We start from the raw sequence: 13,407 nt of genomic DNA, 5'->3' as shown, positions 1-13,407 counted from the left end.
ATATATATATATATATATATATATATATATAAGATACACACTGTAATATCTTTGTAAAACAACTAAAATAACACAAATATACATTATGATATCCTTTCTAAAGCAACAAGAATAAGGAAAATGCATAATGTGATACACTTTATAAAACGATAAAAATACATTATAACACATTGTGGATATAATCATTGTGATACACTTTGATCAACGGCTATCTTTAAAAGACTATATATATTAGGTAATTAAAATTAATCATCTATTTCCTTAAAAAAAATTATTAAATCTTTTGATAAATAAAATTATTGAATTACCATTTTAATTTATTTAAAAAATATTTTAGATCATAAATTAAATAAAAGCTATATATATATATATTGTTAGATCTTCAAAATGATGTTAGATTCTTGTACTCATTTTATATATGTTTAATTGTGAACCATGTTTATTGTTAAAATGGCATGTGGGTCATATTAAATTGGTTTATATTTGTTTTCAACAAAAGCATGCAAGATTCCTTCTATCATTCCCCCCTTGACCATTTCAACCAATTAAACGTGCCACGCTTTTTGTACTTTAACATTTCTTTTCTACTTTTTTTATTTTGTCATCTTATAATTTTAATATCCAAACAATACGAGAACTAAAAACATCTCATTTTAATATATTAATCTTGATTTATTTTCAATACAGACAAGAAAAAAGCATCGATTCAAAAGGTTCACAACGATATGCCCTTGTTTTATATCATACTTTAAGCGTACATTTTCTCTAAATAAAACTGACGAACTCCCTTTCTTACGTCCTTCCGAGATGTGGACATGACTCTTCATTAAGGGTGTATTTGGTGTCCAGACATGACATGACATAACATGAGATGACATGATAGAAAAACTGTTTCAATATTTGGTAAGATAAAATTGGATAAAGCAGAACAAGTAAAATGATCAATTTACCTCTGACAAGTTGTTTATTTTAATTAACTTATGTAATTTATCATTTGAATTTTTCGTCAAAACAATAAAAATGACACCAAATAAAAAGTTTATATAGTTTTCTATTTTTATTTTTATCTCTTTTCTACGTTATTTTTTATATTAATATATAATAAATTACATAAATTAATAAAAATATAAAAACCGTATAAAAATAATATTTTTGAGGACAATAACATGAAAGTTTAAGAAATATATAATACAATAAATAAAATTTAAAGAATGAATAAAAAGTAAAAAAGAGACATATTTGATGTTTTAAAAGAGAATTAAGTTTTATTTTGATGTTATAATGGTAAAATATAAGTCTGTTCCACCTTGTTCCATGAGGTAGGGGTGGAACAGGCCTATTCCATTTTGTTCCACTCTGTTCCACATAAAATTCATGCCAAAAATGGGACATAGATCTCTGTCCTGTTCTGTCATGTCTCTGTCTAGTGTACCAAACACACCCTAAGGGTGCTCCTCTCGGAATTATATATGAACATCTCGGCCCTAATATTGCTAAACGAGATCGATTGCAAGGTAGAGATTCATACCTAAACTAATACCGTTAATAAGAAAAATGTAATTAAAAACTAGTAGACGAAAATCAACTGAACTCTAAATTACTCAACACTAAGTAGTCAGATTAATGGGTTTTTATTTATTTCATTTTGTCAAGGTACAAACATACATATCTTGTTTATATACTAGATCGATCTAAAGCGTTTCAATCTTTTTTGAGTTTCTGGTACATACAGATATATATAAATCATTAGAAATAAGGTTAGATTTAAATATTCGTATTGAACCATCAATGGTTTTATTGACCATATACACCCAATTATAACTTAATGGTGGCTTTTCAGTTCCTACAACTGTTAGTACAAAACCAAACTGACCAACATTTAAATGTACTAATCGTAAAAATTTAATCGCTATCAATTATAATTGGTGGTAGTATCATACCAAATATGAAAACTTGCTTTGGTAAATGCACAGTCGTAGAAGTCTCGTAACACAGTAGTACCATGATACCGACTTATTTAATCATCTATTATTTTTTGTAATTTTGAGGTATTGAATATTAGACATCATAAATTCAACTTTTTTTGTTCGAGAATTTAAATGTCTGTAATTTTTACTCCTTGCAATTAAAAATTCATTAAACATGACATGTGTTATCTCGTGATCAGTGAGTGGAGTTACTCATTGGGAGGGAGTCCTTGGACTTTTACGTGTACTTTTTTGTTCGTTCTATTTCATTTGTCAGGAGTGCCACCTTTTTTTTTTTAAAGAAAAAGAACTCAAAATTTGAACGAATTTACCAGCTTTTATATATGTAACTTGAAGTTGGTACATAACAAGTTTCAACCCAAAAAAAGATGACATCAATTAAGTTGGTACAAAGTATATATTTGATTAGTACATGAGACTTGGGATCACGTGAGACGAAGGGTTTTTCGTGAGACCCGTAAAACCAATTCTCAACCCTTGAATTAGATTTACAATTTGAACATTCATAATTACAAATTTGCCACGAGACTTCTCAATAATTACAAAATTGTCATCGTGCAACTTTAGACCATTAGATCATTAGTTGATCAATGAACATAAATTGGTCTTACGAGTCTCACGAAAAACCTTTGGTCTCACGTGAACCCAACCCTAGTACATGATGTATGATTTATTTGTCAATTATAATTAATTGGCATACAGAACTAGAAAAAAAAACTTGATACAATACCAAATCACATAAAAAATAATGCTATTTTGGTAGATTTGACAAAAACAAAATTTATAAATATTAAAAATCCCTATCTAAGATGGCACTTAGTTTTGGAAACCCTTGATTTAATTTTATGCTATTTATATTAAAAAATAATTAATAAAAGATAGAATATGTTCCTTTCGATATCTTTTCATGAAATGATGGTGAGCTCCCATTGTTTTACGAACATCTAAAGCTAAATCAGTTAAAACTCTATAAACTAATGTATTTAGGACTATTAGAATTTATTTATGAAGGGACTTTCATATGTTAGAATCCGAAGAATTTAAGTGTATATATATATATATATATATAATTTGAGAGGATGTTTAAAATGCAACTTAATCAATTGAGATATTTATAGAAATGATAAGGTTTATTTATTATGATTTAGATATTTATAAAAGATGATTAAAGTTCATTAATTATGATCAACTTTTTATATTATGAAACAATTGAAATATTTATGAAACCACATATTCACTAGATCAAATAGATGGTTGAGATTGAGTTGCAATGGTTGTACAAACATGGACGGACCTAATAGGGTGGCATGGGTGGCACGTGCCACCGTATTATTTCGCGACCGAAGGGTAAAAAATTTAGGTTTGTTAACGGTGCTACCGTATCATTTTAGAAGGTGCTACCGTATCGTTTTAGAAGGTGCTACCGTATTTCCCTGAAATCCAAATGGTGCAACTAAAACCCAAACAAAACAAAGTCCAAATAACCAAAACCATACTTTTTGTAATTATTTTTGTGTATATATTGACCGTTTTCAAAAGATGAAGACGCATCGGGTACAAGTTTAGGAGTTGTTTATCGGTACTTAGGGCTGTAAACGAACACGAACGGAGACTTGTTCATGTTCGTTCGTTTAACTTAACTGAACAAACGAACGAACACGAACGGTAAACGAACGAAAATCTTTGTGTTCGTGTTCGTTCGTTTAGAAATAAGGTGTGTTCGTGTTCGTTTATGTTCGTTCGTAAACATGCTAAACAAACGTAAACGAACGAAAATCTTTGTGTTCGTGTTCGTTCGTTTAGAAATAAGGTGTGTTCGTGTTCGTTTATGTTCGTTCGTAAACATGTTAAACGAACGTAAGCAAACGAACATAAACGAATGAGTTAAACGAACATAAAAAAATATTATTTGAATTCAAAGTAAATAAATAAAAGATAATATATAAACGAACATAAACAAACGAATATAAACGAACGGTAAATGAACGAACGTTCACGAATATTAATGAACAAACGAGAATCTTGTTCATGTTCGTTCATTTAACTAAACGAACAAAAGAAAATAGTTCATGTTCGTTCATTTATTAAATAAACGAACATAAACGAACTTACCGCCGACGGTTCACGAACGGTTTGCTGAACATTCGGTTTGTTTACAACCCTATCGGTACTATAAAAACTATATTTTTTGTAATTATTTTTAGATGTATATTATACTATATTAATTATATGGTGCCACCGTTTGAAAATTTTTCTGAGTCCGTCTCTGTGTACAAATATGATAGATTGTATGATAAACCAACCTCTACAATTTGGTCCAATCATCCATTGGACATTGAATCTTGTCATCCGATTCAATACAATTAATATTGGACAACCGATCAAATAGATGACTAGGGTGTATGGGTTCCATCCATTAAGTTAATTAATATTACTACTGGTTATCTACTGTATTAACGGATGCTCAATCACATCCCCATAATCATGCACTAGATCCCCATGATCAACCTACTCGAGATGACTTCATGGATCTCGATTTGTGGACAAGACTGGAGGCAATCGTGCTCCAATGGATCTACGGGACGATTTCTACCAATCTTCTCCATGCCATATTAGGGCTAGATTCCAATGCGCAATCTGCTTGTAATCACTTGAAGACTAGATTTCAGGACAATAAGAACTCTCAGACACTCCACCTTGAACATCAATTTTCTATCCAACATCAATCTGATTTTCTGAATGTTTCTGTTAGGGAACGAAACACTCGAAACAAACCCTTGTGAACAACCTTCTCCATCATAGTTTTCAGCCCCTCGGCGGCCAAAATGAACAGAAAGGGGCAATGGGATCTCCTTGCATCACTCCATTTTCCATCAAAAACTCTTTGGTCGGGGACCCGTTAACCATAACTGAGACTTTGGCGGTCACATACATCTTAACACCCAAGACCTCCAATTTCCAACCAATTAATCTACATCTTTAACCAACTATTCATATGTTTTCTTGATTTAAAAAAAAAACAGTACTACACATCTACCTCAAACAAAAATAATATAATAAAATTAAGTCTCAAATACTTAAAATGTGTGTAAACAACCGACAAATAAAATGCAAATACCAAACAAATAAAACAATAATGTAGCGACACAAATGTGTATGTCCTGCCAACAAATTAACCCAAGATGATGTAACATATAAGTAACAATTGGTAGGTTATAACAAAATGGTTACTTAAAACAATTACAAGAATCCAAATGGTAGCAACTAAACCAACTACTCCGAATTTGGAGAGAAGAGTTCACCAAAGTGTTTTCTCTATGTATGAAATGATCGATCTTACACTCATTGAGCACAAAAATCCTGATTTTATGATTCTATCACCATCTGGCAACCGGCTTGGTCGCTGGATCCCCAAAACACGAGCCTCACGACTTGTTTCATCTAGCTCACGAACTTCTAATTTGTCTACATCACGAAGTAGTTGTTGTAGCTACTCGCATCTTTGCCCTTCCCCACGACCTGCTCTGTGATTTACACCGTTGAATCAAGGTTGGGTGACGCAGCAGGAAATTGCCAAAGGGTTGACTAGTGTCGAAGCCCTAAAAAGGACAATGAGTTTACAAACTTAGCACTTGGAAAATTAAGAGAACTTTTAGAGATAAGACTCTAAAAAAGTAATTTTATTGATCAACAATAAACTTAAAACTGATTTTCTATAATGCTTACAAATATCATATTTATAAACTAATTAATAAGATTAAAGATAACCATGACTAAACCTAAAGTAATCATAAACCGACTAGAAAAAAGATTTAAATAATTAATAAAAGTAAACTAATAATAATAATAATAATAATCTTAATCTAATTAGAAACCAAATAAATAATAACTAAAACTAACAACTAATTTTGCTAAATTAATTAAGAAACAAAATAATTAAATAAACAAATAAAAGAAATATGCATACAACCATTCAGGACGTGCCCTCGACCTGGTATGCGACCTAAGCCGCAGGAGAAGTCCTATAAGCGACTTTGATCTGGGTTTTTCGGTTTCTTTGATTTGAGCTCGGCTTCTTCTTTTCCAAGGATCCGTTAACTCTCTGATCCTCCCTACATCATCGGAAGTAGCCCTTTGTGAGCTTGGTGTCGCAAATTCAACAACCAGTTCTCTAGTGATCGTATTCATCCTCGCTTTGGCTTTTGCATTTTGGGATTCGATCATTGATCGACTTCTTCCATGATTTATATATATGAGCGGCAAAATGGACATGTTGGATTACAAGTTCGGTTTTGAACAAGGTAAATTTCAGGATAAAAAAGGTCCGGTTGACCCACCAACACTTTTTGGTGGTGTCGATATAAAATACAACTCAAATTTATACCTATGGCTTAAAATTGCCCATATGCTAATGTGTTTAATAAAAGTTGGGATTTGGTGGATTGGATTTTTTTATTAACCTGAATATTCAATCTGTTATGCGAGCCGACTAATCCCAGGACGACCACCTGCTTTGCAAATAGTTTGAGTCACTGCATTTGAACCTCCATGGTCACAAGAGAATTTTTATTCCTCCTTGGATTTGAACCTGTGACCTCCTGGTACTTTTGACTGTTTGAGCTCCAATCAGATACCACTCTTGTGGTTGGGGATTGGATTTTTGACACCATGCATGAAATGTACTCCATTGATGGAAGTTGCAACAAGAAAATGCTTGGAGAAACACAATGATTAAGAGAGTAATTAAGGATAATATTGATTGATAGAATCCATATTACATACTCAGATAACTATATATTACATATATGTATATATACATAAAATAAAGTGAATACAAGATTAATTGCTATGACTCAGTTCAACCAACAAAATCGAACTTTCTTGATTGCTGCCATCGAGTTTACAGTTTTGTGTATCTTCTTAGGGATTGAAAGCCAATCCTCCCAGAATACCATGTCTGTATGGCAAGTAGGTTTTCTTCTTCATGTCATTCGAAACAGCTCGATTCAAATTGTAATGCTGCTCGTGTGCCGAAACCCGTCCTCTTCTCTTCGATACTGATCCAGCCTCAGCCGAGTTCCTGAAATCTTGATCGTGTTTTCTCGAGATGGTTGAGTATTTCTTCAAAGGGTCTCGGTCCATTGCTCTCCCATCTGAAGCACTTCTGAACAAGAATAGATCCTTAAAGCTCCATTTTCTTGACGCATTTTCCGATGAAGACGAAGTTGTAGCTGCCGGAGGTTTTGTATTGGTAACCGCCGGTAGTTGTTGTTGGTGTTGTTGTTGTTGTTCCCGCCGGTAATCTGAGCCCCCAAGTGGAGACAACGATCTTGTTCTTCTACTTCGTGACGAAGGTAAACGAGAAGAAGAAGAAAACCCTCTCTCTCTTCCTCTTTCTCTCTCTACCCTCTTCTCTTTCTGTCCTGGTGTAGAATCAACGGTCTTGATTACACCGCCGTCGAATAAATCTTCCGCCGGCGCCACTAAATCCCTACCGAATTGACAACTTACATCAAACGAAAAATCATCTTCAAATGAATCCGTGAATCCCTTTGGAACCCCAGGTTTCTCCTCCCACGCGAATGGAACGGCGGCGAGACAATTAGTGTGGTTGGCTTCGGCGGAGATCAACAACTCGTCGAATTGGCAATAGAACTCCGTCATACGAGTAGGGCTGGATGGAGCACTATTGTAGTAACTAGCGCCGCCGTATGATGAAGAATTGAAGTCGAAATCCATGGCTGCAGCGACGTCCATGGTGGTATTGTTGTGAATGGAAGAATGGAAGATTTAGTGAGTGAAACAGGTATGGAGGGTTTGGAGGTTATAAGTGAACGGAGTAGGATTGAGGAAGGAGGGAAGAAGGTCCATGGAGCCAAATAAAGTTGACTCCTAAAATATGCAACTCTAATATAAATAATAAATAAATAAAAATAATAAATGAAAATAAAAATAAAAGAAAATGGAAGTCTAAGTTGCCGTCTTATTGTCTACAGCCTTCAACGACTCTTCCTTTTGTTGTTTCTTGTAATACATGTTTTATTAAAATTAATTTTGTTTTTTTCCTTTTAGTTTTTACAATTTTTAAAAGACCGAATTCGTGATTTTATATGAAGATAAACATATGGTGACGATAAATACTGTTAAAGAGAGACTTCGTGGAAGTACTAACGGAAAAACTAAAATTGATTACGAACGTCTTTTTGATGAAAGAGGTGACGTATTAACTGCTACTTAATTAGATGGTCTTAATTTTTGACATGAGATGAAGCGTAAGTCATTTGTTGTTTATAAAACCATATCTCAACGAAATGGGATTGTTGGACGTGAAATTCGGCTAAAAGTTGTGAAAGTGACAACTTTAGCGATCTCCAATAAAATGCTTCTCCTCTATCTGTGCTACTTAAAACAAATCTATGTATAGTGTTTTTCTGATATTTCTTGAAAAACGTTTGGGTGTATTGTTGTGACACCCATGTTTACGTTGAATGCAAATTACGGCTTAATCTAGCAACTTTTTATATAATAATGCCAATCTCTTGGTATTTAATTATGTGTAATTACATTGGATTTTACGAGCTCAAAAGAATAACAAAAACCAACTTGTACGAGAGTCTAGGGGTTTGTGCAACCTGGGTCACGACTAATGCATCGTATGACTAACGTAATATTTTGAGAAAAACAAAACATATATATTAAATAATAGGATTTCTCAAATGATAAATCATGTATTAGACTGTAATGCATCATATTCATAGTTATATGAGTCATTTGATGTCATTTTAGGTATTACGGAGGTAGACCCATGTAGAATTGGACTCCTAGACCTATAAGTTGTTGATGTCATTTGGTATTGCTGAGGTGAACTTGTATAGAGTCGGACTCCAGACGAAAGGTTGATCGTTGTTGTTTAAATGAGAAATTTTAATGTTCTCTTCATAATTTCTAGTGAGTAGTCACCAAGTCAGACCAATAGGTTGATCGTTGTTGTTTAAGTGAGAATTTGTAATGTTCTCATCATAATTTACAGTGAGTAGTCACCAAGCCAATGTTTGGGAAGCTTGCGGTGTTACTCGTTTGAGTCGTATACGGAGCTTGGATTTTACGGTGATACTCGTTGGAGTCGTATACGGAACTAGGGTCTTGCGGCAGTACTCGGTAAATTTGTATATGAATCCCAATGAACTTGAGGGAAACTTGGTAACACTGGAACGTGATTTGTTTTTATGTTCCCGCCACATACAATTAAAATTGGTCTCCCTGGCCGGTCACCGAAAGATTTATTTTGAATATAAAGTTTATCCATGTTTTTAGTGCTTTTGTATATAGAGTTATATCCATTGTTTTTAGTGTTTTTGGATATTTGGTTTTATCCTAAAATGGGTGTTTTGATTATTGGAGATCCATTACGATGGGCTTTGGAAAGATGTTGTTTTCATTTTAAATACGTTTTCGTTGAGGATGATTTAGAGTAAAATTAGTATTTAATATAAAATTTAAATTAATCAAAAATTTGACCCTCGAGATCTTAAGTGGGTTATTCTGGGTTACTTTTCTACCAAAAAAGGTACAAGTGTTATCATCCTTCTACTCGACGCACGTATTCCTTCAATGTTACATTCATCGATAACAACATTTTTATCTCAACGTTTCTGTTCAGGGAGAGAATGTGGGAGACATTTTGTAGTCGGTATATTTGCCTTCCAAAGACTATTCCTGAACTTCCATAATTCAGTACAACCCCTTCTAAGGAACAACAACTATCCAATCACGCAAAATCAAGGATCCCTTAGTTTAATCTGGACGACAAAAAATCATCAAGTTATACAGTTGACTCTTAACTCCAACATCGTGTGAATCTAACCTATAGACTATTCCTGATGTACGCAATCCCTCTCTTGGCTATATTTTTCCTGATGGTAATCTAATATTCATCGAGTCTTCCCGTATGAGTTTACCACGACCTGAGTTACCCATTGCCAAACGAAAAAGTGTTTGAAGTTGTACTCGACATTCGATGTCCAAGATATGTTTGTTATAACAAAGTACTACGTATTTTAAAGTTAGCCTAGCAGATATCAAGAAAATAGTTACTACGTATTTTAAAGTTAGCCTAGCAGATATCAAGAAAATAGTTATTCTCATTAATATTATCGAAACTCTCTCATAGAGAAAATGGAAAGAAGTTGTCAAGAAAACCTAGGTGCATGCGCGTGCTAGTCCCGGTAACAGTGGAGGTTTGAGCGTTCCTGAATCACATATTATATAGGCGTTCTCATGTTCTCTTACTTTAACTTTGTTCCCAGTTAAACCTCATTATTATTTTGTATCGTTCTACTTAAGATTAGAAATCAAGTGTTACATTTGACACAACTTTATTTAGTTTCTTAGCTACATACTTGACTTGTATAATTCTCTATAATTACTTTTGAATATTTGGTATTTATTATACCGAATCTTTTTTTTTTTATTAACCTGGATATCCAACCCGCTATGCGAACTGATTAATCTCAGAGCGACCACCTGCTTTGCAGATAGCCTGGAGTCACCACATTTGAACCTCTGTGGTCACAAGTAGATTTTTATTCCTCCTTGGATTTGAACCTGGAACCTCCTGCTACTTTTAACCTCTGGAGTCAAGCTCAAACCAATCAAGCGTTATTATATCAAATCTTTTCTTCTCTCTACGGTGGCATTATTCAAATTAAGACTCATTCTCTATCAATAAATATCATTCAACCCTATTTTTCTACACCTTCGCCAATGCAACTTGGCAAGTCGCTCAAGTAGCCCACGACTTAGAAATGCAACCATGGAAGATGCTAAATGATCGACTTGAAGTCGCCTTCAAATTACGGCCATATATATGTGTACACACACATATATATACATATATAACCACTGCATCTATGTCAAATCCGAACAATCATGCAAACCGAACATGCATGGAGTTCAAATGGATTTGAAATCCAAATCCATTTCATTCCTACAAACCAAACGGACTCTTAGATTATCCAATTGTCGCAATCTCCGAGCATTGTACAAGTTTTGGATACAATGGACTTTTCGATTGTCTCCTTCGCCCATAGTTTTATATCTCTTGTTTGCCCTTGTTATTTAGGTTACATGCACTTTATACTTGGTTATGGTGATATATCTTCGTATGCCAAGTGTTTTGGCATGTTGTATATTCTGGTTTTGTAATATTTTCTTTAAAATATTTAGAGGTTTAAATAAAACTTCTGCTCTGATATCATGTGAGATGAGAATTTTTTTGAGTAATAACACAAAACAAAATGAAAGAACTTGTAATTTATTGAATTCATATCGCAAAAAGAATTAAGAATCACTCACGCTAATAGCAAAACAAGCCATATGACCACATAATACTTGATATCATGGGTTCGCAATCCTTGAAAAAAACTATATGTACATGTAAACAGACTAAACGTCGTCCATTTTGCGATAGCGTTATGGTCGACATTGTTCACCATCGTCGCTGTCCATCGAAGTAATCGGTTTTGCAAATCTCCTTTACGGGTTGAACGAAAATCTTCCGAGAATACCTTGCTTATATGGCAAGTATGTTTTCTTCTTCATGTCATTTGAAACAGCTCGGTTAACCGTGTAATGGAGTTCGTGAGCCGATACCCGACCCTTTCTCTTCGACATGGATCCAGACCCACTTGAGTTCCTAATATCTTGATCATGTTTTCGGAAGATGGCCGAGTATTTCTTCAAAGGGTCTCGGTCCATTGCTCGTCCATCTGAAGCACTTCTGAACAGAAACAGGTCCATAAAGCTCCATTTTTTTGAACCATTTTCGGACAAAAAAGATACAGAAGGAGTAGCACAAGTTGAGCCCGATGGTGGCACCATGTACGTAGCCGTTAAGTGTTGTTGTCGGCGTTGATCCGAGCCCCCAAGTGGCGACAGAGATCTCGTCCTTCTGCTCCTCGACGAAGGTAAAGCAGAAGACGAAAATCTCTCTCTTCCTCTTTCTCTTTCTACCTTTTTCTCCGGCTGACGGCCGAGCGGCTTGATTACGCCACCCTGGAATAGATCTTCAGCCGGAACTGAATCCCGGCTGAGCTCACAACTTACATCAAATGAGAAATCGTCTTCCCCAAATAAGTTGGTGGGTCCCTTTGGAACGCCGGGTTTCTCCTCCCAGGCGAATGGGACGGTGGCACGAGAAGTGCTGCGGTGGGCACCGGCGGCGGCTGCGGCAGAGAGCAATAGCTCGTCGAATCCACAGTAAAACTCAGTGAGTCGAGTGGGACTGGATGGAGCGCTAGTGTAGTATGATGATGATGAATAACTGAAATCGAAACTATCCGTTGGTTTGGAAGCGACTTCCATGTTGGTATGGTTGTGATTCGAAGAGAGTGAAGAAAGCAGCCATGGAAGGTTGATAGTTATAAGGGCGGTAAGGTGCAGGATCGAGGAAGGAGATGAGAAGGAAGGTGCATGCAGCCAACGGAAGTGACGATAATGGGATAAAATGGAAGTCTAAATTGCCGGCTTTGTCGTTTAGTTCTTTTAATGCAACGTTTCTTTTTGTAGCTATTTTATATTTAATTAATTATTATATGGTTTAACAAGCTTATTAATCTACACTTTTATATTTATTTTAATTTATAATAATAACCGGAAAATCCATCAATGGGTGTGACACAGATGTGAGATTAGATAGGACCTTCACAAATATTACAAAAAGAAGATTAGATAGGACCTTTACAAATATTACAAAAAGGTCATCGTTTTTAATAACATTTGATTAAAACCATTGGATGATTGAGATCTAGTCCTCATGGCCATCAATTTTTTTATAGTCTTCATTTGATTATCGTCATACATGCATGCATGCATACATGCATACATACATGCATATATATATGAGAAAATATTCAAACGAGAACATCTTCATTTTACAAAAACGTAAAAACATTTTTTTACTATAGTCAATCACATGTGATACTAAATTAGAGACGCTAACAACCTTTGGCACAACCAAGGTTGTATGTGAAGTCGCCCACACACCACTAGGCCCCCCACATGTATTATCACATCTGATGAGGGTGTTCTCGATGTCATATCGTAATCCATCACATATCATACACACGTGATACTAAATCAAAGGTCGTGGGCCAAGTTGTTCCAACACTATCGGTTCACGTTTTATCACATGTGATAAAAGTGTTCTCATATTTTAATATAAAAAAAAGTTGGTTTTCATGTTTAAACCTCTATATATATATATGTGGTACATATATAAGTGTATAGACGAGAAATTAAATACAAACCATGGAAATTTTATAAACTATATGAACGAATCAATTAAGATATATGTGGAAATGATCAAAATTCATTTATTATGATTTTAATATTTTTAAAAGATGATTAAAGTTCATTAATT

General features: G+C 34.4%; 2 protein-coding genes across 2 annotated transcripts; both read right to left on the bottom strand.

Annotated features, from left to right (window-relative positions):
• Positions 1 to 6,722: 6,722 nt before the first annotated feature.
• On the bottom strand, positions 6,723 to 7,816 carry LOC112511462. The gene has a single exon (XM_025117086.1). The coding sequence runs from the start codon at positions 7,743 to 7,745 to the stop codon at positions 6,909 to 6,911; it is 837 nt and encodes a 278-aa protein (XP_024972854.1). The 5' UTR covers positions 7,746 to 7,816; the 3' UTR covers positions 6,723 to 6,908.
• A 3,706-nt stretch (positions 7,817 to 11,522) lies between these two features.
• On the bottom strand, positions 11,523 to 12,350 carry LOC112510907. Its single transcript, XM_025116261.1, has one exon. It carries the CDS (start codon positions 12,348 to 12,350, stop codon positions 11,523 to 11,525), a length of 828 nt encoding a protein of 275 aa, XP_024972029.1.
• Between the last annotated feature and the right edge of the window lie 1,057 nt (positions 12,351 to 13,407).

The sequence above is a fragment of the Cynara cardunculus genome (assembly GCF_001531365.2).
Source record: "Cynara cardunculus var. scolymus isolate 2C chromosome LG 4, CcrdV1, whole genome shotgun sequence".
Lineage (NCBI taxonomy): Eukaryota > Viridiplantae > Streptophyta > Magnoliopsida > Asterales > Asteraceae > Cynara > Cynara cardunculus.
This window is presented reverse-complemented; position numbering and strand designations above follow the sequence as displayed.

What these genes read in the sequence shown, in the direction of transcription:
- LOC112511462 (XM_025117086.1), bottom strand. Translation starts at nt 7,745, where the DNA reads ATGGACGTCGCTGCAGCCATGGATTTCGACTTCAATTCTTCATCATAC.
- LOC112510907 (XM_025116261.1), bottom strand. Translation starts at nt 12,350, where the DNA reads ATGGAAGTCGCTTCCAAACCAACGGATAGTTTCGATTTCAGTTATTCA.